General features: G+C 45.7%; 1 protein-coding gene across 5 annotated transcripts; it reads left to right on the top strand.

Moving 5' to 3' along the window:
- Positions 1-6,543: 6,543 nt before the first annotated feature.
- GFI1 (growth factor independent 1 transcriptional repressor) lies at positions 6,544-24,255 on the top strand. Of its 5 annotated transcripts, none has more exons than XM_016922421.4 (7): positions 6,544-6,696; positions 9,124-9,337; positions 9,664-9,846; positions 11,631-12,118; positions 12,234-12,371; positions 13,948-14,113; positions 16,496-24,255. In XM_016922421.4, exons 2-7 carry the CDS (start codon positions 9,223-9,225, stop codon positions 16,672-16,674), a joined length of 1,269 nt encoding a protein of 422 aa, XP_016777910.1. In that variant the 5' UTR covers positions 6,544-6,696; positions 9,124-9,222; the 3' UTR covers positions 16,675-24,255. The 5 variants fall into 5 exon arrangements, with proteins under 5 accessions (XP_016777910.1, XP_016777909.1, XP_016777913.1 ...); XM_016922420.4 differs by lacking the exon at positions 6,544-6,696 and adding an exon at positions 6,798-8,264; XM_016922418.4 differs by lacking the exon at positions 6,544-6,696 and adding an exon at positions 8,280-8,975.
- The last annotated feature ends 750 nt before the right edge of the window (positions 24,256-25,005 follow it).

The raw sequence follows: 25,005 nt of genomic DNA on the forward strand, positions 1-25,005 counted from the left end.
AACATACAAACACATAAAAAACAAAACACAACAAAAAGGAGGTTCCTAACCTTTGATCCAGGAGGGGAATCACTTCTGGTTATGAATCCTAAAGAAAGAATCCTACATATAGAAAAACCCAGGTACAATTAAAAAAAAATCACAGCATCATTTATAGTAGGGAAAAAGGGAAATAATCCAACTGTCCAGTAACATAATAAATAAGATCACAGCACATCATCTAAATGGACAATTATACAATATCATCATAGTAGACTCTTTTTTTAAGACTGGGGGGAAAACACTCTGAAATATTACTGGAGGTTGAACTAAGGTAGTGAGATATGGAGCTGTATTTTTACTTTTTATTTTGTCTACTTTACAAATGTTCTATTGAATTAACATAACTATGCTGCTTTCAGCAACTTAAATGCTATTATTTTCTGACCTTTGGATGAGCAGCATGCCTGCCAAGTCCACACTGTTGGGAGTGATGGGTTGGGCCTTGCAGCAGGAGAGGAGGGAATGTGTCTCTTCTCCACCATCCCATCCTTACCACCTCTCAAGTCTGTGACAGGCACGTGACTTTTGGCTCCAGGCTTTTCTACCCTATGCTGGATGTGAAACAAGTAATGTGATTTGGTGGAAAGAAACAATATTTGGAATCAACAGATTTGGTTGGAATAAGAAAGCTGCTAGTTATCAGAACCTGGGCTTCTTAAACCACTGGTGTCTCCCCCTTTTTTTTTCCCTTCCTTTCCCACGTATGGACCACTGGTGTCCTTATCCATAAAACAGAAATGACCAGAATGCCTGCCTTGGAGAACTCCCAGCATTTCTTTCTCTTCTATGAAGCCCAGGATAGCAGCTGAGGTGGAACATCCAGTGGGCTGCATCTACCTATCATCAGTTCATGCTGTCCTTCTGTCTGTCTCTTTGGGCGAGCCTGAGGTTGTTCATGTGGGCTGATCCTCCAAGCCCCGCCTCATGCAGACAGCAGCGGCCAGAGATTTTCAAAAGCCTCAACTCCCACCTTACCTCCAGATATGGGGTCATATATTTCCTCTAAGGGAGTTGTGTTTTGTGAGTAATTTTTAAAATTTACAATATATAGGCTGTACTGTCTTAAAGTGAAGTGTTTCATCTGGGGTAGGGCGAACTAATCACCAAACATACTGGAGGAAATGGTGAAAAACTCAAAAGAAAGATAATTTTTGCATTTTCTCTCTTGTTTCATTTTCCATTCACAAAGCAAACTATACTTTTTTTTCCTATAAAAGTTCACACTGGCTATGTTTCTATGAGGAGTCATATCACGTAGCTCACAGTAAGATGACACTTCGTTCAATCTATTCTTAGGAACAATGTAAAAATACGTATGTGGTGAGATTAACAATTTTCTTATTTGAACTCTGAACACCAAAGCTGACAGTCTCCTCCCTCTTCAGATGTTTGAAATCCTTTATGTAAAAGCCTAATTTAAACTTTATAGTAATAGATAATATTTTTAAATGTAATGAGATTTAAATATATCAGTCCCAAAATGTTTATTAAAAGCAAATGTTTTTCTTCATGTTTGAAAAGTAAAAAATATTAATACAAAGTTGGTTCTTATACCATAAGTCTTCTATTAACTTATCTCCATGTTTCTCCTTTACTTAATTTCCCAATTTTTGCATGAGCTGGTACAAAAAACATTACCCACTTCCCACAAATGATGGTACCATTAAATCGTATTCTGACTTATGGTGTCAGTGGAATTCTATTTTGATAGCCTGCTTCTTATAAGAGTAGAAGGGGATAATTATATTACCTGTCATTCAAGTTAAGGCATCACACAATTATCAGTTTGCATTTATTTTCTTTGAATTAATACAATTAAAATATATGTAATTCTTATTTCAATTTGACTACACCTATCATGACACCTAATCCAAAGACAAAAATTAAATAGTTTGTTAGTATACATGAGGATAAAACCATGGCAATATGACAGGGTGTGGCTCTAACAAGTACTTCCTGTACATAAAATAAAGACCAGTTCTATATCTGGTCTTTAATCCAAGTGAAACTTTTCCTTAGTTTATTTTTGTAGTCTTTTAACTGTTAAGTGGTATGAATTCTTTTGGCTTATGCATTACATAAGCGCCATCCATAAAACTTGTTCTGGTATGTATCAAGGACCGTACAAATAATCATTGTTGGATCTAGAAATTTCACCCCTAAAAATATATACTAAGGAAATAATTCCAAATGTAGGGAAAGCTATATTCAAAAATCTTTTCATTGTATTACTTAAAATAATAAAAAATCGAAACAAGCTAAATAGTAAGATGAGAGTGATTGAGTAAATTATAGTAAACTAGCTGATAGAACTTTTTTATAGCAATTGAAAATGATGAAAGATTTTATATAAAAAGCAAGGAAGATGATTGTCATGATTTTTATATAAATAATTTTTACTATAAAAAGTTTATATTCCATTTAAGAAAATAGGAAAATAAAGAGAATAGAAAAAAGAAAAATAATTATAATATTCGGGAAGAAAAGCAGACTGCTCAGTTGTATCTGTAATATGATTATAATTTTTGTTAAATAATAGAGCAAGAATACTTGAAAGTTGTTTTACAGAGTTTTATTCTTTTCTTATCAGATATATGTAGCATAATTTGTAATATAGTCTTATTTATATTATTATTTATAATATACAAATAATATAGCATAATTTCTTATATGTTTATATTTAAAACTCAGAAACCCTCATTTGGAGCATTCTCCCATTCTTGCTGCCCAAATGAACAGGTAAAGAGTGCGAATTAAAAGATTGTTCCAGCTGGGCATGGTGGCTCATGCCTGTAATCCCAGCACTTTGGGAGGCCGAGGCGAGTGGATCACGAGGTCAAGAGTTCAATACCAGCCTAGCCAACATGGTAAAACCCCCTCTCTACTAAAAATACAAAAATCAGCTGGGCGTGGTGGTGCATGCCTGTAATCCCAGCTACTCGGCAGGCTGAGGCAGGAGAATCGCTTGAACCCGGTAGGTGGAGGTTGCAGTGAGCAGAGATCACGCCACTGCACTCCAACCTGAGCAAAAGAGCAATACTTCATCTCAAAAAAAAAAAAAAAAAAAAGGTTGCTCCACAGTCTTGCGTGGTAGGTACCAGTATTCCGACTTTACAGGTGAGAAACAGGCTGAGAGTTGAGCTAACTTATCCAAGGTCTCAAAGCTGGTACTAGCAGAACAGAGATTGACAATCACATCTTACTAGCTTTTGAATGCCTGAACTCTTTTTTCCCTTCCTGGTATCATCACGGTAAGAATCAAATGAGGCAAACATAGAAATGTATTCTGGAAATGGGGGTATTGCCCCTCCCTGGGGTTTCAGGATCACCCACTTTTCCCATGCCGTCCCACAAAGGACAGAGATCATAATTGTAAAGCTTTGTGAAAAAATAAACAAGATACTGGTAATATCCTGTTACAATTTTCTTTTTGAAAATGTCTCAGCCAGGCACAGTGGTTCACGCCTGTAATCCCAGCATTTTGGGAGGCTGAGGCAGGAGGATCATTTGAGGCCAGGAATTTGAGACCAGCCTAGGCAACATAACGAGACTCCATCTCCACTTTTTTTTTTTTTTTAATGTCTCAAATCTTCTGTTGTAGGGAAATTCTGATCTATGAGAGGCTGCTTGAAATAAATGGGCTACTGGCCAAGGCTTGGAAATGTTTGTGGTATGAGAAGGTCAGTTGTTATTTGGCATCGACAGATACATTATTATTGCTATTTAGAAACAATTAGTTTCTAAATATTTGAAACAATTGGTTTCAAATTATTGAAAAGGCAGTAAATGTAAAATTATTCCTTTGGAAAGACCCTATTTATAGAAAATTGTGCCTCAGGTATACATTTTGCTTACCATTAGATCTATTTCAATTCCAAAGGAATATATGGAGGGAGAGGGAGTATTTGTAGCTTCTAAAAATGTTCATGGAGGGGTGGCTTATTCTCTTTGCCCTTAGTTTAATAGAAGCAAGAGGTAGTTTGGAGTAGCAGGAAGTCAGAGATAGGTTCATTGTATCGTTATTTCTAGTCCTAGCTCTTCACTGTCCTTGGCAAGGTTCTTAACCTCTCTGGGTTCCCCTCTTCTTACCTTTCTCCTATTCTTCCCCAAGTGTGGGAGTCACACTTCAACACTATACACCCGGGAGTGTTGTGTTGTTAAAAAGTATTGTTAAATACTTTTTAAACGTGTTGAATACTTGTTAAATGCTTTTTAAACGTGTATTTATTTATTTGAGTTAGTACTACATACACATGGTTCAACATGTAAAAGACATAAAGGGAAATTCAGTGCCATCTCCCTCCCACCTGCTCCTCTCTGCGTGTCCCCGTTCCAGTTCTCAGTTTTCTTTTTCAAACTCAGAAATCCCAAGAGTCTGTGAAGGGCAAATGAAAAGCAAAATGACTAGACTAAATCTGAATGAAAGGGATTTATTCTAAGGTGATACCGCTCACTGCTCAAGGTGCTTATCTGCCCCCTTCATGGGCTCTCTCAAGTTTTCTGAGACTTCAAACAGCAACACTCAACTAAACTATAAAATAGTCACAGCACCTTTTCGAGAAATTTTGACTTTGAACTTGCTAATATGCAAAGGAAATAGTCCAACCATTTCTCTAGAACTTGGTTGATAAGAAATTTTATTTTGTCCCATTTATAATTTTATTCTAAAAATTTGTTTTTTTCTGCTATCGAGTAGGAGAGAAGGGAATAAGGGAAAGATTTGTTTTTGCACTACTGTGAGATTTTTATACCTTAGGCCAGGACAAAGCACACAAGAAATAAAATATTAACAAAATGTCCTTAATTTTCCTTTCTGACCAAAATTGCTTGCCTCTGCATTTATATATAAAGAAGGGATGTGTTGAGCAAATGAAGGAGGACAGCTAGGCAAACAAGATTTGCCCAGCGCCTGGCATACAATAGGGGCATAGGTCGTTGCTTAACAAAACGTATAATTTATTAATACATGCTCGAAGCACTGCTATACTAACCAAATATTCCCTGCAAAATTTTAAATTTACAATGCAAAATAAGAATAATTTAAAAACTGTTTCTAGGAAAAGAGCTTTAAGGGCTTCCCCCCCATAACAATTTAAGATTAACCTAAAACATGGTAGTTATTTTGCAAGAACTGGGGAGCACCACTCTCTTCTCCTTGTGCGTGTCTGACATTGGAGGCTTATTGTGCACGAAGTTGTAATCAAAATCCAAGTCAATTCATTTTGAAAAGTAACATGACTACAACATCCATCCACTCCAATGAGCAAAGGGTGTAGGCTTTGAGTATACACAGCAGGCCACACACTATGGGTCATGGCATACAGTCTAGCGTTGGAGGTTGCTGCATTTGTTCATGTATCTATGAGCTAGGTTTTAAGTTTTTTCCCCCTGTTCTATTAATAGAATTAATTAGTTAATTAACCCCACTCATTCATTTACTCAGTCCACGGACTTTTGTTAAGAGCCTGCCTAGGACATAAAGATGAAGATCCAGTGCCTACCCTCATGAAACATACAATCCAAGCGAAGAAGGCTTACTTTGCAATAGTCATCAAAGTGGTGCTTTTATGGCGCTTTACTGCTCCCGCCAGCACCCAGTGCCTGGGTATGACCTCAGGCGGTGGCAGAGCCCGCGTGCGAGGTCCCGCTCTCCCTGGCTTGCCCCGGCAGGGCGGAGTCAGCCTAGCAGCCGCCGGCGCTGCCCCCGCGCGGCCTTTAATTTCGCAGCTCCGACCACCGGAAATTAGTCGAAGGCTGAGCGGACCCGGTCGAGAGCCGGCGAGCTCCGCGCGGGGAGGGTGCGCCCACCGGTCCCGCCGGGCGCCCGCGGGACGCGCCGCCAGGGCCCTCTCCGCCGGGGGCTCGGCGCTCGCCCACCTCTTCCAAATTTAACCATTACCTAAATCCGAAGGGAAATGAGCAAACCTCTCGGATTGGGTGTCAAGGTATTTTCAGCCTCGTTGGGCGTATTTATCCCCAAGTGTTTCCACAACAAGCTATTTCGGGGCCGCGGGGCAGGTTTCGCTCTGCGGACGCCGTGGCCACTCGCCGGGCTCCAGGCCGGCGGCACCGCGGGCCGGTGATTCACGGTCCCGACCCGGGGGTGGTGCAGCCCTAGGAGGCGGCGGGGTCGGGGGTGGGGGGGCGGGTGACCGAGGCCTGAGGGGCGGGGAGGGTCCTCGGAGCGGGGCGCCCCCCACCCCTCTCTCGCCAGTCAATCTGTGTCCTCAATCTGTGGCTTCTCTCGCTGCGGAAGTCTCCCTGGAGCCAAGAATAGTTCATTTTCTTTCAAGTCATTTCTAGTGCCTAAGTGTCCGGACCTCCAATTTCCCCCATCCCCTGCCGACCCACAGGGAGAGAACTGGGAGGACTACTAAGGGGCGCGCGGGACGGGCTGGAAAGGCCAGGCCCCCCACCGCCTGGCCACTTGCGCAAAGGAGCGCGCCCGGCCGCCCGACAGGGGTTGGGAGCAGGTCTGGGAGGGCTTTGCGAGCGACTCAGTAACGCTCAGGAAGTGAAGCTTGTGGTTTTGGGGGCTGAGCTCGGAAGGAGAATTTTTTTTTTTTTAAGTCAGAGAGACAGAGCGGTCTCTCCCGAAAGCAAGATTCCGTTTGAAAACTCTCCTAGCGCGGTGCCCGCGCCGTGACTCCGCAGGTAGGTCCGCCGAGCCTGTTCTGCGCCTCCTGCCCTGGTGGGGGCGGCCGCGGGGACTCGCAGAGCATTGGCACTGCGGGGGCGATCAGAGGGCGCGGGCGGTTTCCCACCTGCTGCGGACCGCCGTGCGGGAGCCCCGAGAGCTCCGGCAGCTGGGTTAGGGCGCGACCCGCGCAGTGTGACTGGAAATCTGGAGCTGGGGGCGCGCAGCAGGCGGTCTGGTGGTTCGGCAGGGGAGCCAAATCCACCAGGGAAGGAAACATCTGGTGGGGAGGCGGCGGCAGCTGCCCTCGGGAGGACGCCCCCTTAGCGCCCTCCGCTCCCTCCTTCCCGGGCCCGGACGGTGAGGAGAGGCCTGAGCGCGCGGAGGGGCCGCCCCACCTCCCGCGCCAGCTGCAGCGCGGGGTTGCCTTCCCACGCGCTCGGCCCAGGCCCCGGGGCCCCTATCTCCTCCAAACTCTGTCGCTCCCCACAGGAACCAGCAAAGCGGGCCGGGGTGCGAGAGAGGCGTGGGCTTACAGCCCGGGTGGGGAGGCGGCCTCCGCGTCCGCCTGGTCTCTGGTGGCGCCAGCCCAGACCCAGCTCCGGCGCTGACAGTTACCCCGCCCCCATCTGTCCCGCTCCCAGCCAACGCGGGTCCAAGCTGCAGCGGGACCCTCGGGACAACGCCACTCCGTTTTTCTTTTCTTCCGAGTTTCGTGGCTGTTTAAAGAATTGGGTTTGGGGTTTGTGGCGTCTAATTGTACGGACGAGAAGTGCAGGAAGCGACAAAGCTCTAGCCCTAGGAGCCACCCCGGAGGGAGGCGGATGGCACCCTCACCCCTAGGGGCATTCTGGCGCTTGGGTAGCGGGAAACTTCGCGGGAGCCCCGCGACACGTCCCAGGGGTCTTTTCTCCCAGGTCTATTCCCATTCCTCCGGAGAAGGGGACACAATGGGGCTGGGGATCTGGAGCAGGGGGCCTGCACCCTACAGGGACCAAGGCCTGTAGGACTCGTTTGAGCTGAGAGCGCCAACGGACAGACGTAGACTGTGTGGCCTGCATCTTGCCTAGGAAGCCGAGGGGCTCCTAGTCCGGCAGTGGAAACAGCGCGAAGCCGGAGAACTGCAGGTCCTGCCCCGGCCCAGAGTTCCCAGCACCCTCGTTTCTGAACCAGCCGAGGCCACGGAGAACTGCTGTACTGCAGCTCACGTGTGAACCCGGTCACCATCGCCTTCACCCCGGGAGGAAGGCAGATTCGTTTACTCCAGACCACCTCGACTGTGGGGTACCGCCCCCGGAGCCGGCTGGAGCCTAGCGGCAGGCGCAGCCACGCCCTCCCGCTGCGCTCAGATTTCGACCTGGTATTAGGTGAACTGATTGGGGGTTAATGAGAGCGACGCCCCGGGCAGCTAGTTCCCTCCCGGGCCCGGGCCCGACCCCCGCTCTCTGCCAATGCAGCCTGCGCGCTCTGGCGTCCTGTCTTTTTTGTCTGCTAAATTGTCGGTGCACTACCGACTCGGGACACCTAGCATTTCCCAGTCAACGTTCGTGGATCGGGATCCACCTCCCTAGGACAAGATTTTTTGGTGAGCAGAACGGAAAGTGCTTTTTTCCCGGGACCTGATTCCCGAGGTTAGGTCTCCATGGTCTGGGATGGCTCGCCGCAGCCTCGACCGGTGCCCGCCGCAGCCGGGAGTCGAAGGCCAAAGTTTCTCCTACGTGGGGCACTAGTGAGGGGCGAGTGGGATCACCCGGATGCGAGTTTCTCCTGGGGCGGGGGTTGGTCCTCTGTTGTTCCCCTCACTTTCCTGTCCCTTTGCTCTCCCACCTCCTTTCTCTGGCCTCTGCTGTCCCCAATCCCTCTGCTGCTGTCCTCCCGCCGCCCCACAGTTTTATCTTGTGTTCTGTTCCCCCCTCCCCCCGGTCCTTTCACTCCAGTTGGTAGCTGGCTCTTGGAGGTCTTGGCTCCTTGCCCCTTCCGGGTCCTCGCCCACTGGGCATCCCCGGCCCCTAAACCGATCCGCGTGTCCCCGCCCTCCCTCGCCAGCCGTAAAGCACAGCCAGGCAGGCAATGAGTAGCTGAGGTGGGGTAACCCACCCGATGGGAACTACAGCTCTCCAGGGAGTTTGATTGCCGGAGCGAGCTTGGCTAGGAAAGGGGAGGAGCTGGGGGGCGTGGGCAGGGAGGAGGAAAGGGGCCTAAGCCAGGGCCCCGGGACAGGTTTTACCGCTGAGCTGTGTCAGTGGCGGCGGCGGCAACGACGGCGGGTTCGCGCCACCTGTCCAAGTGCCACCTGGTAAGCGCGGCGCAGCAGGGTCAAGCCCCTCCTCCCGTGGGCCCTCTGCGCGCCTCCCTGGCCCGCGCTCTCCCTCCGCCTGGGTGCCCAGTCCGCCGCACCGGAGAGTACTGACCCACGTCTCCACCTGGTTTTCTTTCCCTCTCAGGTCTCCTCCGGGCTGGGGCTGAGCAAGCCCTCGGAGTGACCGTGGGTGACAGCGGCTCCAGGGACTCTTGGGGCGCAGTGGGGAAAGTGCCGGACCACCATGCCGCGCTCATTTCTCGTCAAAAGCAAGAAGGCTCACAGCTACCACCAGCCGCGCTCCCCAGGACCAGACTATTCCCTCCGTTTAGAGAATGTACCGGCGCCTAGCCGAGCAGGTGCGAGGCGCGCGCGGGCCAGGCGGGGCTGCTCCCCCGGATGCCTACTGCACCTCGGCACACCATTAGTCCGGAGCTGGGAGGGGCTGCCCCAACGTCCCTTTTGCTGCTGTTTTTGTTTCCTACTGTCCCGGTTCCTCCGGGTTTGTCTCCTAGGTGCCATGGCCTCTCTGCGCCTGCCCTCGGATCCGAGAGGGTTCCCGGCCGGGGTCTGGGTGGAGAGGGGAAGACGCTCGGCTGCCCTGGTCGGGGGATTGGGGGAGCCTTCAGCACCCTCAGACTCAACCGGTCCCAGCCTGAGCCCCTCACCTGCCTCCTCTTTGCAGACAGCACTTCAAATGCAGGCGGGGCGAAGGCGGAGCCCCGGGACCGTTTGTCCCCCGAATCGCAGCTGACCGAAGCCCCAGACAGAGCCTCCGCATCCCCAGACAGCTGCGAAGGCAGCGTCTGCGAACGGAGCTCGGAGTTTGAGGACTTCTGGAGGCCCCCGTCACCCTCCGCGTCTCCAGGTAGGAACCCACTGGGAACCTCTTTGGCGGGAGCTGCAGGGACCCGGCAGTGCTGGGGGGGAATTGGCGCGACCTTGGGCGTAGAAATGCTAACGGGGAGTTGGAGAGTCTTTCCGGGAGAAGGGAGCTGATTCGTAGGGGAAGGAGGCATCCGGCTTCTCTGGGACTTGGACAGCTTGCCCGCTGGGGCTGCTGCCTCCATCCCAGGCGGCAGGACCCTAGCTGCTTGTCGCTTAGATTCGTTTGCGCGGTGCTGGCCGGTGACGGAAAACAAACCAGTCGTTTCGACTGGCAGCAACGCTGACCTTTCATTTTCTGACCAGACCTGACTGTTTTATAAAGTGCTAGGATCCTGCAATCTAGACCCCCAAACCTCAGAGAACAGGGCAGAACGGGCCAGGCAGAGGAGCTAGGCGCTGGGCGGCAGGGAGGGGGCAGGACGAAAATCTCAGCCCGCGGCTTGGTCTTCACAGGCGCAGATTGGGGGCCTGTTTCATTTTTCGTTTTGCCGGGTTAACCTAGCCTCAGGGGCCTGCTCTCTGGGTTTCATTTCCAGCGAGCAATCCAGCTTCAGGCAAACTAAGTGACCACACGTTGGGTGGGGGCGTCTCGAGTCCCGGCCGGGGGAAGGAATGAGCAGACCAGCCGGATTCTGTCAAGGGCCGGTTATATCCAGAATATGTTTGCTAGTTTTAGAAGATACCACCACCCGTCCCACAATCAGTGAGTTGACTTGGCGAAAACCATAGCTCCAGCAAGTGTGTCTGGGAGCCGGCGGCGGGAGGATTCTTCCTGCCAGGGCGTCAAGTGGCCAGACAAGGATTGGGCGCGCCCCGAACCCCTCCGAACGAAACTCCGGGTACAGCCTCTCACTGAAGTGGCCAGCCTGAACTGGAGTGTGTGTGTGTGTGTGTGCGCGCGCGCACACACACACACACATTTGTAAATGCCGTATGCACTCACATGCGTTGGGGTCACTAGTTTTAGCAAAATTCACGTGGGTGGGGGCGTAGCAGGCCGAGAATTCAGAGCTGTCTCCTTGCAGGTGGTGGCTAAACCTTATGAGTTATAGTTATTCTCTGAGAATTTCAGGTTCCCCGCCTCCATCAAACTGTAACAGGAATGGGGAGTATTTGGCTGTCAATTTAAGCCCAAAAGCCCCTTTCCTGCTGCTCCTTTGCTACGTACACTGGGCACTTAACTTCGTGAAATCTTAATACCTTCGGGTTTATTCAGATACCAGCCTTTCGGGTAGTTCGGGGCCGCATTTATGGACCTTCTCCCTCCTTCCTCGTGGATTCTGGGAAGAAAAAGAATTGAATGGGAACATGTGGGGCTGGGAGAGTGCCTGCGCTGGTGGCTGGACCCTTCCGCCCCTGAGTGCTGTGAGGGGCCGAACGGCCGCCGCCTTCTCCTTCCTAACAGCTCAACTCCGGGCATTTATAGATGCGCCCTTCCCTGTAGGATCTCCAGGTGCGCGGGTCCAGCCAGAAAAGATCCTCGGAACGCCGAGCGCCTCCGCTGCACTCGCACAGAATTTACGACCTCCTCTCCCGAGGTCTTTTCAATGATCTGTTTGCTGTTCTGCCTCCTATAGTGGCCTGCGAGGCCCCAGGGCCCGGGCCACGTTTTACCCTGGGGCGAGCCTGGCACCTGGCGCACCAGTGTTCTACAAGCGCTGGGTGCCCCGCAGTCCGCGAACACGCCACGCTCGCAGCCGCAGCCCGGCGGCCTCCGCTCTGCCGTCTGAAGCCTGACCGGACGCTCCCCTTGTGCCTCCACAGCCTCGGAGAAGTCAATGTGCCCATCGCTGGACGAAGCCCAGCCCTTCCCCCTGCCTTTCAAACCGTACTCATGGAGCGGCCTGGCGGGTTCTGACCTGCGGCACCTGGTGCAGAGCTACCGACCGTGTGGGGCCCTGGAGCGCGGCGCTGGCCTGGGCCTCTTCTGTGAACCCGCCCCGGAGCCGGGCCACCCGGCCGCGCTGTACGGCCCGAAGCGGGCTGCCGGCGGCGCGGGGGCCGGGGCGCCAGGGAGCTGCAGCGCAGGGGCCGGTGCCACCGCTGGCCCTGGCCTAGGGCTCTACGGCGACTTCGGGTCTGCGGCAGCCGGGCTGTATGAGAGGCCCACGGTAGCGGCGGGCTTGCTGTACCCCGAGCGTGGCCACGGGCTGCACGCAGACAAGGGCGCTGGCGTCAAGGTGGAGTCGGAGCTGCTGTGCACCCGCCTGCTGCTGGGCGGCGGCTCCTACAAGTGCATCAAGTGCAGCAAGGTGAGGCTCCCGAGCTCACCACCTCGCCTGCCGTGCTCCCGCTTCCCCTACCCGCTCCTCGCCTGCGCCCCGCGGCCCCTCTCAGCGGCCTTCTCTCTGGCCCCACCCGCCTTAGGTGTTCTCCACGCCGCACGGGCTCGAGGTGCACGTGCGCAGGTCCCACAGCGGTACCAGACCCTTTGCCTGCGAGATGTGCGGCAAGACCTTCGGGCACGCGGTGAGCCTGGAGCAGCACAAAGCCGTGCACTCGCAGGTAAGCGCGGGGCGCACCGCCGCGCGCGGCCCTGCTCCGGGATCTTCTGCATCTCCTCGGTGCAGCACCAGCCACTCTCTGCCTGGAAGTTTTCTCCTCGACTTCCCCCAGTTTCCTCCCCCAAGCCCTCCGCTGCGTCCTCTTGCCGTGGTGCAGGTGTGTAGGGAAAGGAGGATTGTGGCCAGCTCAGGCCTTGAGGCAGCCCTAGATTTTGGTGTCACACCACTGTGAGCCTCGAGAGTGTGATCCTCATTGTTACTTTGGGCTTGAGGTAGGTTTGTATGCACTGATTCGTGCTGCTGATATATCAGACTTACTAGCTCTGTTTCTTTGTGCCTATTCTTTTCACCAAATGGTTGTCACTTAATTTGCATTGACCCCTCTCGACTGAAAAGGCGGGAATCTCAGCTCATTTAGAGCATCTAGTAGCATATTCACCCCGCTATTCATTCTTTCCTTCCTTTCTTTCTTTTCTTTTCTTTCAGAGTCTGGCTCTGTTGCCCAGGCTGGAGGGCAGTTGCACAATCTCAGCTCACTGCAACCTCCCCCTGTCAGGTTAAAGTGATTCTCGTGCCTCAGCCTCCTAAGTAGCTGGGATTACAGGCGCGTGCCACTACAGCACAGCTAATTTTTGTGTTCTTAGTAGAGACGGGATTTCGCCACGTTAGCCTGGCTGGTCACGAACTCCTGGCCTCAAGTGATCCACCAGCCTGGGCCTCCCAAAGTGCTGGGATTACAGGCGTGAGCCACCATGCCCCACCCCCTCTATTTATTCATTCATTCATTAATAAATATTTGTTGGCTAACTTCCAGGTGCCAAGTACTTAAGAATCTTATAACACATCAGGTCCTTGACAGCATGCCCACATGAAGATTATAGTTTAGCTGAGAGATGGAGAGTAGATGAGCAAGTAAATATACCAATAGCTATCTCAGGAGAATGCCTACTTACGAAGGCTAAAAAGAGTATCAGCCCATCTCCCCCAGCACCCACACTGGCTGGGGGGAGGTGGCATCTCAAGTGACTGAGGTCTAAGCCTCCTGTTGAGGAGGGTGGAGAAGTGTGTGCTAATGGGTGTCAAAAAAGCAGGGTGTGGATATGTATTTGCCATGGGGTGTGGAAGGTTGTGGGTGAAGAATGTTTTGGTAGAAAAAGTGTTGAAGGGCCAGGCACGGTGGCCTGTAATCCCAATACTTTGAGAGGCCGAGGTGGGCGAATCACTTGAGGCCAGGTGTTTGAGACCAGCCTGACCAACATGGTGAAACCCCATCTCTACTAAAAATACAAAAATTAGTCAGGTGTGATGGCGTGTGCCTGTAGTCCCTGCTACTTGGGAGGCTGAGACACGAGAATTGCTTGAACCTGGGAGGTGGAGGGTGCAGTGAACTGAGATCGTTCCACTGCACTCAAGCCTGGGCGACAGAGGAGACTGTCTCAAAAAAAGAAAGAAAAAGTGTTCAAGGGATTTTAGGGTCAGCTGAGGGGTGAGGAGAGCAGCAGTCTAGTTGACTGCAGTAGGAGTGCTGCATCTCTCTCTCTCTCTCTGTCTCTCTCTGTCTCTCTCTGTCTCTGCAGGAACGGAGCTTTGACTGTAAGATCTGTGGGAAGAGCTTCAAGAGGTCATCCACACTGTCCACACACCTGCTTATCCACTCAGACACTCGGCCCTACCCCTGTCAGTACTGTGGCAAGAGGTTCCACCAGAAGTCAGACATGAAGAAACACACTTTCATCCACACTGGTGAGCTAAAAAGGCCCTTGGCTTGTAGGAAACACCCTGAGGCCAACATTACTCATCTTCTCTGATTTCTGGCCCCAGTGAGTGGTGGATGAGGCCTTTCTGATGGAGTTATTCTCTGCTCTGTGTTAAAGAAAACAAAGGGGTGGGTTCTTCGGTTCATTTACAGGCATAATTCTCCCCAGAGCCACCTTGATTTGGGGTTGTGTCTGAAAGGCCACTCAGCAGGTCAGCTCACAGGTACTCTATACTTGGAAAGAACATTTTCCTTTAGGTTAGCAGCTGCTTCCACTGCTGCCTGCTCTGGGTGAAATATGAAGCTCCAGGGTCCTCTTAGAGAGTTGCTCTAAAGCTTACCTAGAGATTGAGGACTTTCCCTAACCACCTGGCCTTTTGTGGGAGGGACTCGTGTGGACTCTCCGGCTGCATTCTCAGGAGTCTGAGAGCTTATTCTGATTGAAGAGGAACAAATAATGGCAAATATGATTAAACTCTCTGCTAAGCATTTTTTAAATGCATTATTTCATTTTATGCTCACAACAACTCTGAGAGGTAGCGACTACTCCTTCTCCCCATTTTAGAGATGAAGAAAATGAGGCTAGGTAATCTGCCCAGGGTCACACTGCTAGCAAATGACAGGGCCAGAGCTCAAATTCAGGTCTGACCTCTCAAATGTTCACTCTTGACCACTGTTTATTGTATTTTATGTTCAGAGTCATGAGGTTGGTAGACAGAAAGCTTCTGTTCACTTATTGCCCTTTTCAAAATATCTGCAAGTTAATGCCATAATAATGATAATTCCTTACCTATTATAATGCTTTATAATTTACAAATTACTTTCAAATCTATCATTTCATTTGATTCTTATTGCCACTCAAGAAAGTAGAAGGAGCTGCTCTTACCATCCTGAAACTCAGAAAGAGTGAATGATTTATCAGAAGTAAGACTGAATGAATAATGTAGCCATGTAATGCTCTGGCTTTTAATCCTGGACTGTTTGTCTAACACTTTATGTGCGGGTGGGAGTTTTAATGCCAAGAACACTCTAATAGTCAAAAGACATTTACATGAGACCCAGAATTTCTGAAAATTTTATTGCAGAATATGAATACTGATTTAGAACAAATCACAGTGTATTCTAAACACCCACCCTTGATGTTTATAAATATACTTGGGTAATGTATATATTTCCATTGAAAACCCAGAAAAGTATTCTACTTTAATCATTCCCTCTTACCTGAAATTTCCATGTAATTCACTCCTTATAAGTAAGGTATTCAGGACACTTATCAAAATGCAACTAGGATCTTGACTGAATAAAACATTAAGCCCTTATCAAACATTTACGTTATGCCTAGAATTTGTTTTCTCAGATTTGTTTGACCCTAAAGGGATAGAATACATTTTGATGGGTGGTTTCTTATCAAGGAAATCTGAAGCATGAAAACAGAAAAGAGTTTTTAGCAAGGAGGACAGAGGGTTCCTCAAAAACAAACTTCATCTATTTTATATTTTTTCCAAGGCTGAGCCCTGACTATAATGCCATGCTGGGCTATTGGAAATTCATGCCATTTACCCAACAACACATGAGATGGGGAACAAGACAAAACCTTCTTATGTTCTCTTATTTATTAATTTGTGGTGAAGAATTGCTGGTATATAAAGAATCATGTGATTAACCTCATAAAATTAAGGAAAAATCAAGACAGTAAAGTATCAGCTGCCTTAATCCTTTGTGGCCCAAATGTGGATTTTTAAAATAAGATATTGAAAAACGTATCCTGCACATGTACCCTGGAACTTAGAAAGAAAGAGAGAGAGAGAGAGAGAAATAAATAAAGAAAGAAAGTCCATGTTAAGATGTGTTTTCAGATATAATCTGCTGTCCTTCAAGAACAAGAAAGAAGACAGGCTCACTGATCCATACAAACTAACACCCACTTGGAAATTCAGATTTGAAAACTTCCTCTGAATTAGAACGGAGTCACACGGTTTTAGGACAGCTTCCCCCTCCCCTTCCTGTTGAACATCTGCTCTGAGTGTTCATGGCTTATAAAGTCAGGGGAGTCCTCCCGGGGTAGATTCAGCTGGGGAGGGCACGTGGCCTTTGCTCTGTTTCCGTTTAGCAGGAAACCGTTTGAGGCCTTTGGCTGGGAACCCCCCTTCAGAAAGTCTCCCTTTCACCTGGTGCCCCCATGGTGCTTCCAGGGACTCGCATTGCAGGCTGGGAGTCAGTTCAGGTTGCAACACATCACCCTCCAAGTTGCTTGAAGGCCTTAGACTGTGGTGCAACCAGCTGCTGCCAAGAGCATGTGGGTCACAGTGGGTCCCCTCTAGCTTTATCATAGACTCATACTTTCTCCCCTCCCCCTCCCATCCCCACAGGTGAGAAGCCTCACAAGTGCCAGGTGTGCGGCAAGGCATTCAGCCAGAGCTCCAACCTCATCACCCACAGCCGCAAACACACAGGCTTCAAGCCCTTCGGCTGCGACCTCTGTGGGAAGGGTTTCCAGAGGAAGGTGGACCTCCGAAGGCACCGGGAGACGCAGCACGGGCTCAAATGAGCACCCTGGCTGGCTGCAAGCAGCAGCTACACAACACTACAGAGGGCAGCCTCCCTGCTTGCCACCACTCTGCTCCCTGTTTGCCTCCACTCCCTTCTGACTTTCCAGACCCCAGGTCCAGTCTGCAGATCCTACCAGGTTGCTCCTCCTTTGCCTTACCTCCTGGAGCTGCCAGAAGAGATGAGGTACCTTTTCAAAGTGCAGCCGAGAGTGAGAACCAAGTGACTCTCTAGGCTTCGGACACAAATAGGCTCCTCTACACCTGAAGACAAAGGCAAAGTCAAATGGGGACCAGAATAAATCTTAGACCCCACAGTCCTTCCCATTTCCAGCCCTAATCTACAGACAGGAATGCCCTTCAGGTTTCTTCCCTCCCTCTCTTGACCTACCCCAGATATTTGTGTGGAAGAGGAGGAATCACCATTTACAAGGTGGACAAATGCTAATATTTTTATCTAGAAAGAAGAGTGAGTGTTAACTTTTATTTTTTTCCTTCTGGGGGGTCTGTTGACTCCTTTCTTTTGGGTGCTGCCTAAAAATCTTGGAGGAATCATTTCTCCCCCTCAAAAACTGATTCAGAAACTGACTTGGGGAAGGAATTTAATACTTTGAAGTCATGAGATGCACCACGGAGGCTACCCCCAAGAAGGAGCAGAAGAGAAGTTGGTAATGAGAGGGGATTAGAGGTCCTCCCTTCAGTAGGCCTGTGAAAGCCTCATCACTGGAGGTAAAAGCACAAGCAATGCCTGTGGACAAGATGTCATTCATTCACTCAGCAAATGTTCATGGATCACCGGCTACCAAGGTACCAGGCACCATGCTAGGTATTGGGGAAGAGAGACTGAAGTCACAACCCCTGACTGCTCCTCAAAAGCTAACGGTTGCACCTCCAAGTGGCTGGGTCTGTTCTTACTCTTGGAGGGAATTCTGAGAAGACAGCACAGAATTGTAAACCTTCCCTTTTGACCCTTTTGGATTTTATCAGGTGTAAACAAAAAGCTGAACAGTTACTTCAAAGATATGTGTGTATATTCAGTTTTTTATTGTCAAGCTGATATTTTAAAGATTTCTGAGCTAGCAGGCATGTGGGAAGGAAGGCTCTGTCTTCAACTCTTTGACCCTCCATGTGTACCACAGAGGGGGGAAAGGTGGTATTTTCACTTTGATGAGGTTGGTAAATGTTTTTAGATCTTCTGGTAAGCATTATGTTTGTTAATACATATTTATTAGAGTGATGTTTTAAGTTAATAAAGTATTAAGAGTATTACAGATTGCCTTTCCTTTAGGCAGGGAATTTGGGGAAGACCTTTGTTTTAGTCTGTAGGGGGAAAGCTGGCACTGAAGGAAACTGCAATGGAGTATAAAAGTGAAGCACACAAGCTAATATCCAGAAGAGTAAAATCCAATTGCTCGGGTTTCCATATACTTTCTCCTTTGCTGCTACACCTCAGAGATACTTCTTTCATCTTCTTTCATAAGAGAAAAACTAGGAGGTGTACAAAACTAAGCTACTACCTTGTAGAGCCCCTGATGGTTCCACAGGCACATAAGTAAGCTCTTTCCTCTGAAAATGTCAACATATTTTTTTATGGGCCTGAAGGCTCCCAGATGAATAAAGAAATCACAGGTCTTAGGTCTAGGTTTTAGTTTTAGTCACAGCTCTGTCACCAACACATCATGTGACTTGTGTAAATCTTTTGACTTCCCCGATACTGGTTTCCTTGATCAAGTAATACGGAGACAGCTCTGTCATTCCTGTCCAACTTTGATTCCTGTCCTGACTGCTTTGATTCTGTGGAGACTGGAAAGGAAAAAAAGTGTGAGATTGGTTAGCTGCCTCCCCTAATGCAAGTCACAAATCTAAAGGCCCATGAGGATCTGGGTTATTTCTGGTTCTGTCCCACCTGTGGGAGTTTTTTGCATAAGTCAATCCTTTAAGAGAATGAAACCAGAATAAAATCCTGGCCAAAATCCCTACTATTAGTGCTTTAACACCTCCCAGCCAGACATTCAGGGTATGCATGCCCCATGGTGAGAACCAGCAGATTGCCCATTTCCAACTCAAATTGATTTCACACATATAATTGAGCACCCAGTATGTGCTGGGCACTCTTCTGGGGGGTGGAGATATAGCAGTGAGGACAATGTCTTACGAAGCTTTATTTATTCATTGTTGAATCCTCAGTTCCCAGAATAGTGCCTGGCACACAGTAGGAGATTAATAAATATTTACTGAGATGTTAAGTGAATAAACAGAAAATAAGCTCCTGCTTCATCCTAGGGCCTGGCTCTGCTCTCTACAGCACAAAGGGAAGAGAGATTGCTTGACAGCCTGGGAAACAAATAGAATCCACACGACTTTCTCTCCAGGTTGGCAGGGAAGGGGGGCTTGAATGCTGCTTTTCTCTGGTTTCTCCAAATCTCAGTCCTTGGCTGTCCTCACCTGATTTCCAGCACCATGTCTTTCCATGTCAGTTTACTCTCATTCAGAATTTAAATTTGTTTACTCTGTAATTAAGATAGTTTTTCAGAACTGATGGATGATGAACAGTTGCAGCGTCCAGGAACCACTTCCTAGTGTCCTGGGAGACAATCCTCCCAGTGAATAAAAATGACAAAAACATCCTTCCCACAGAAGTCACCCTGTGTACTGGTTGGTTATTTCCAACCTGGTTTGAAAAGTAAAGAAGTTGCACTGAGGGGTAAGTAGAACTGATTGAAATCTAGGTGCCTGTGCTGTCCTGCTCTTCCCTTATGACGTTTAGAACATTTGGTCCATTTTTGTTATCCCTGTTTATGCTCTAAGTGAGGAATTGTAATTTTGATGTTAACTGTATGCCTTTTTTTTTTTTTTTTTTGGTAAAAAATGTATCTTGATATCCCCAGTTCAGAATCAAAACAAATTACTGTGCCTGTTACCGTGTGAAATTTGAAGATTGCAAATATCTCTCTTAATGTTATTACTTGACTCCATTAAAAATAGATTGTGAATATTCCATGTCACATTATTCATGAGGCAGGCTCTATGCCTTTTGTCTGCTGGAGTAACAGTAGAAAGGGTAACAAGAGACACCAGAGCACACCTTTGTTTCTTTCACTAAATTTTTAATAACACCTCCAGCTAGCCAGTTGGTGAAGCTCAGCTCTTGCATAAAAGTGGAAAAGCACAGCTATCTCTGAGAAGACCAACTCTTTCAGCAGCTAATTTGAGTTTGCGTTCATCTACACCAGACGTGATTAAATTACCTATCAAGTGTGCTGAGCTATCAGGATTCAGGCCACGTAAAAGGTGAATTTCATCTGATTGATTTGAGACACAAATGGAACAATTGAGTTTTAAAAGCCCCGCCTTAATTAAAGGGATAGAAGAGTATCACTCCCCGGCGACTTCTTGACTGCCATTGCCCTTGAAAACTGGGTGGTGATAGTGATTTGACCCAAGTCACTTTGTTGTGTGCCTGTTTGTTCAACCTGATCATTTCACAGAAAGAAATGAACTCAGAGGAAAACCTGAAAGGACTTCACTACTTCTTACTGGGCATTTCTAGAGCACTGTTTGTTTAAATCTGTGTTACCATTATTATTTCTACAGAAAAAACTTTTTAGGAAGTATATAATACGTTTATTTTAACCCCCTTTTCCCATTCATTAAGTCAGATTTTAAAAATTAAAAAGTTAAAGAAATTGCACCCTAAATCCTTCTAGCTTAAAAGCTTATGTTCTTTTTGTATGTGTTCCTTTCTAGTTTGTTCCTTTCTAGTCTTTAGGCACATGTGTGTATATTTATATTTTATAATTTTTGTCTAGATAGCTCTTTTATTATATGGACACATACTTAAAACAGATATTTCACAATGAGAATTTGGACAATTTTATGACCAAATTTTATTGAAATCTTAGTATTTTATTGGGAATCTTATCAATCATTGAGAAAAAGTCTTTTCCGAAGTTTAATGTTATCACTTTTTGAATAAAACATTTTAGGCATACTGGAAATTGCAGAGAATAATAAACATCAGTGTACCCACCATTCTGCCATATTTACTTCAGATTTTATTTTTGAAATAACATGTTACAGGTATAGTTGAATTTCTTCTGGGATATATTCCTCTCTAGCCCCATTTCCTTTATTTTCTCCTCAGAGCATCCATTATACCAAAATCAGTATATATAATTGCCACGAATATTTGTATGCCTTTAATTTATACATAATTCCATAAATAATATATAATCATATAAATATATAATTAATATAATAAACATATAATTGTATTTATATATAAATATATAATTATGTAAATATATAATTTAGCATATTAACTTCATGTAAATGGATTATAGTTTATACTTCTGCACTTTTCTGTTTTTTTTGCTTAACACATTGTTTTTGAGATTTATCCATGTTGATATGTGCAGTTTAGTTCCTTTATTTTAACCACTGCATATGGAATTCCATGGGATGAATGCTTGGTGACTTATTCTCCTGTTGGGAGAGTTTGGGTCATTTCCAGTTTTTCCTATTACAAATGATTCTGAAGCAAACAACCTTTTATGTATCTCTTTTGTGAGAGATTCTTTAGGATGTATTCCTGGGAATGAAAGTGCTGGATATTATCAAACTGCTCTTCAAAATGGTTGTTCCAATTTACAGTCTCCCCAGCAATGTAGAATTCCTGTTACTCCAAATCTTACCAACACTTGGTATTGTCAAACTTTAAACATGTCTGCCAATCAGATGGATGTGAATGTCATTGTAATTTGCATTTCCTGATTCCTAGTGAGGTTGAGTATCTTTTTATAAGTTGATGGGCCTGACAGATTTCCTTTCCTATGAAATGCCTCTTCATGTACTTTGTCCATTTTTCTGTTGGTTGTTTGCTTTTTATCAACTTGTTCTTTAAATATATTCTAAACACTCACTGTTATGTTAGTTAAATGTGTTGCATACTTATCCCAGTCTATGGTTTGCCTTTTCACTTTGAAGAGAGGATTTGTTTGCTTGTTTTGTTTTTGTGTGTAATCAAATGTATTAGTCTTTTCCTCAATGGTTTATGCTTCTTACATATCATTTACACTCTTTCCCTAGCTGGTGGTCATTAGATTCCCTATGTTTTCTTCTAAAAAGTGTTTAAATTTCTGTTTGTAACATTAGGTTTTCTTTTTTTTTTTTTTTTTTTAGGTGGAGTCTCACTCTGTCACCCAGGCTGGAGTGCAGTGGCGCAATCTTGGCTCACTGCAAACTCTGCCTCCCGGGTTCAAGCGATTCTCCTGCCTCAGCCTCCCAAGTAGCTGAGACTACAGGCATGTGCCACCACACCTGGCTAATTTTTTATTTTTAGTAGAGACAGGGTTTCAACATGTTGGCCAGGCTGGTCTTGAACTCCTGATCTCAGGTGATCCACCCACCTTGGCCTCACAAAGTGCTGGGATTACAGGCGTGAAACATTAGCTTTTTAATCAACTTGTATGTGTATAGTATAAAGTAGGACCTAATTTTAAAAATTTTCTTCACCATTAGTAATGGATAACCAATTATCCCAACATTATGTATTGCTATTTTCATCCTTTTCCCTCTGATTGTAATGCCACCTCTGTCATATGTCAAGTTTCTATTTCTGTATGGTTCTATTTCCAGGCTTGCTGATCTGTTCCACTGGTCATTTTGTCTATCTCTATGCCAAAGCCATAGTGTCTTAAATAATTTAAGTTACAATAAACTCTTAATAGCTAGTAGGGAAGGCTGCCTTGTGACCTGTTTCATCCTCTTCAGGAGTATCCTGGCTACCTTTGGCCCTTTGTTCTTGCATGTGAAAAACTCTATTGGAATTTAGGTTTGTATTACATTTATTATTTAATTTGGGGAGAATTGAAATTATTTTGCTATTGATTCTTCCTATACATAAATATGGTATATTGATTACTTATTTAATCTTCTTTTATGGCTTTCAATGACACTTTGTCATTGTCTGCATAATTTAATTACTTTTTAAACTTATTTTCTTAGTTCTTTTTTGAAAATTGAATTTTGTCATTGCTGCTGATGTATGGGAACAAAATTAATTTTTCTATATGTTGATCTTGTATCCTGCAACTTTGCTGAATCCTCTTTTTTGGTTTTTGCAGATTATTTTAGATTTTCAGAGTAAGATAGCCATAATATATTCAAGTGATTATAGCTTTATTTCATTCTTTCCATCTTATTCTTGCCTCACTGCACTGGCCAGGGCTATATTGAATAGGGGCTGAATAATAGTCATCTTTGTCTTATTCCCTTATTCCAGGGAAATATTTTTAGTTTTTCACAACTTCATGTGATGTTTTTGGTAGGTTTTTGGTAGATAACTTGTTAAAAATGAGATTAGGAATTTCTGTTTCTATTTGGTAAGAATTTCCACTTGTGTATGTGTGTTTTTAATCAATGGGTATTTAATTATTTTTGTATGATTTTTCTGCATCTATTGAGAGAATAAATATATTTTTAATCTTTTATCCTTTGTCAACATGCAAATTATATTTATAATTTTCTCTAACGTTTTAAATTATCCTTGTTTTATTTGGGAAAAAAACCCCCACCTAGAGGGAATAAATTCCAACTTAGTCATTTAAACAACATTGCTGATTTGGTTTGCTGACCTTTACTTAGGATTTTTGCATTTATACTTACTAGTGAAATTGGCTTATAATTTTTATTTCTTATACTGCCCAAGGTTTAACATGTTTCAAAATGAACAGGGTAACATTTCTTCTTTTTCTGTTTTCTGGATCAATTTGTGAAGGACTGGAATTATATGTTCTCTGAATGTTTGATAGAACTCACCTGGGATTTTTTTGATGAAGGCTAGCGAAGAGGAGGGTATATTTAAGTTTTAGTTACTATAGGTCTATTCAGGTTTTTAATTTTTTCTTAAATATGCTGTATCATGGCTGGGCACGGTGGCTCATGCCTGTAATCCCAGCACTTTGGGAGGCCGAGATGGCTGGATCATGAGGTCAGGAGTTCGAGACCATCCTGGCTAACATGGCGAAACCCTGTCTCTACTAAAAATACAAAAAAATTAGCCGGGCGTGGTGGCGGGCATCTGTGGTCCCAGCTACTTGGGAGGCTGAGGCAGGAGAATGGCATGAACCAGGGAGGTGGAGCTTGCAGTGAGCCGAGATCGCCCCACTGCACTCCAGCCTGGGTGACAGAGCAAGACTCCATCTCAAAAAAAAATGCTGTATCATATATATATATCAGCATATTTATAAGTATCCAAATTAATTCTTCTAAGTATCAAAATTAATTGCCACAGACATTTCATAGAGTTCTCTGATTTTTAAAAAATGTCTACTCCACCTATAATTATGTTCAACTTTTCTTTCTGATATTGTTCATTTGTACCTTTATCTTTTTTCTTTAATATTGCCAAAGGTCCCTATTTTATTAGTTTTTGCAGCATATTTTCATTGTCATTCATTTCTATATCTTATCTAACAATATTTCTTATTTGACAGATGTATTATTTAGAAGTACATTTAAAATTTCTAAACATCTCTGGCTTAGAGTTGCAAAATAAAATTCTAAACATGTTTTTTCAGTAATTTTTGTAAGTGATTTATAATTTAATTATATTTTGATCAGAGAACCTGACTTGCATAATATTAATTCTCTAATATTTGTTGAGATTTATTTTGTGGCCTTCTCCATGGTCAATTTTTATAGATAATGTGTGCTTGAAAAGAATGTATATATTCTAATTGCCAAGTGCAAGTTCCACTATGATTAAGCTTGTGATTATATTGTTCGAATTTTCTATATCCTAAATAATTTTGGTTTGCTTAATCAACCAATCACTGAGAGAGATAGGTTTTACTTTCTCACGGTGATTATTAAGTTATAAATTTTTCCTTTGAGTTCTTTTTTTTTTTCCATGTGAGCTTGAGAAAAATCTCCTTTGAATTCTGTTAACTCTTTTTCTTTTACCTATTTTGAGGGTTGTTATTAGGTGCATAAAATTTTGAACTATTTTGTATTCCTGGTGAATTATTCCTTTTTAAATCATCATTCTATTGTACTCATTGCCTTTAGTTTTTTGTTTGGTTGGTTGGTTGTTTTTTTTAAGTTTTTTTTTTTTTTCCTTAGAGACAGGGTTGCCTAGGCTGGAGTGCAGTGGTGCTATCTTGGCTCACTGCAGCCTTGACCTCCCTGGCTCAGGTGATTCTTCTACCTTAGCCTCCTGAGTGGCTGGGACCACAGGCACATACCACCACACCCTTCTAATTTTTGTAGTTTTTGTAGAGATGGGGTTGCACCATATTTCCCACACTGGTCTTGAGCTGCTGGCCTCAAGC

The sequence above is a fragment of the Pan troglodytes genome, chromosome 1, assembly GCF_028858775.2.
Source record: "Pan troglodytes isolate AG18354 chromosome 1, NHGRI_mPanTro3-v2.0_pri, whole genome shotgun sequence".
Taxonomy (NCBI): Eukaryota; Metazoa; Chordata; class Mammalia; order Primates; family Hominidae; genus Pan; species Pan troglodytes.

What these genes read in the sequence shown, in the direction of transcription:
- GFI1 (XM_016922421.4), top strand. Translation starts at nt 9,223, where the DNA reads ATGCCGCGCTCATTTCTCGTCAAAAGCAAGAAGGCTCACAGCTACCAC. An exon ending in ACAAAGCCGTGCACTCGCAG is followed by an intron (nt 12,372 to 13,947) that starts GTAAGCGCGGGG and finishes CTGTCTCTGCAG; the next exon opens with GAACGGAGCTTTGACTGTAA. An exon ending in ACACACTTTCATCCACACTG is followed by an intron (nt 14,114 to 16,495) that starts GTGAGCTAAAAA and finishes CCATCCCCACAG; the next exon opens with GTGAGAAGCCTCACAAGTGC.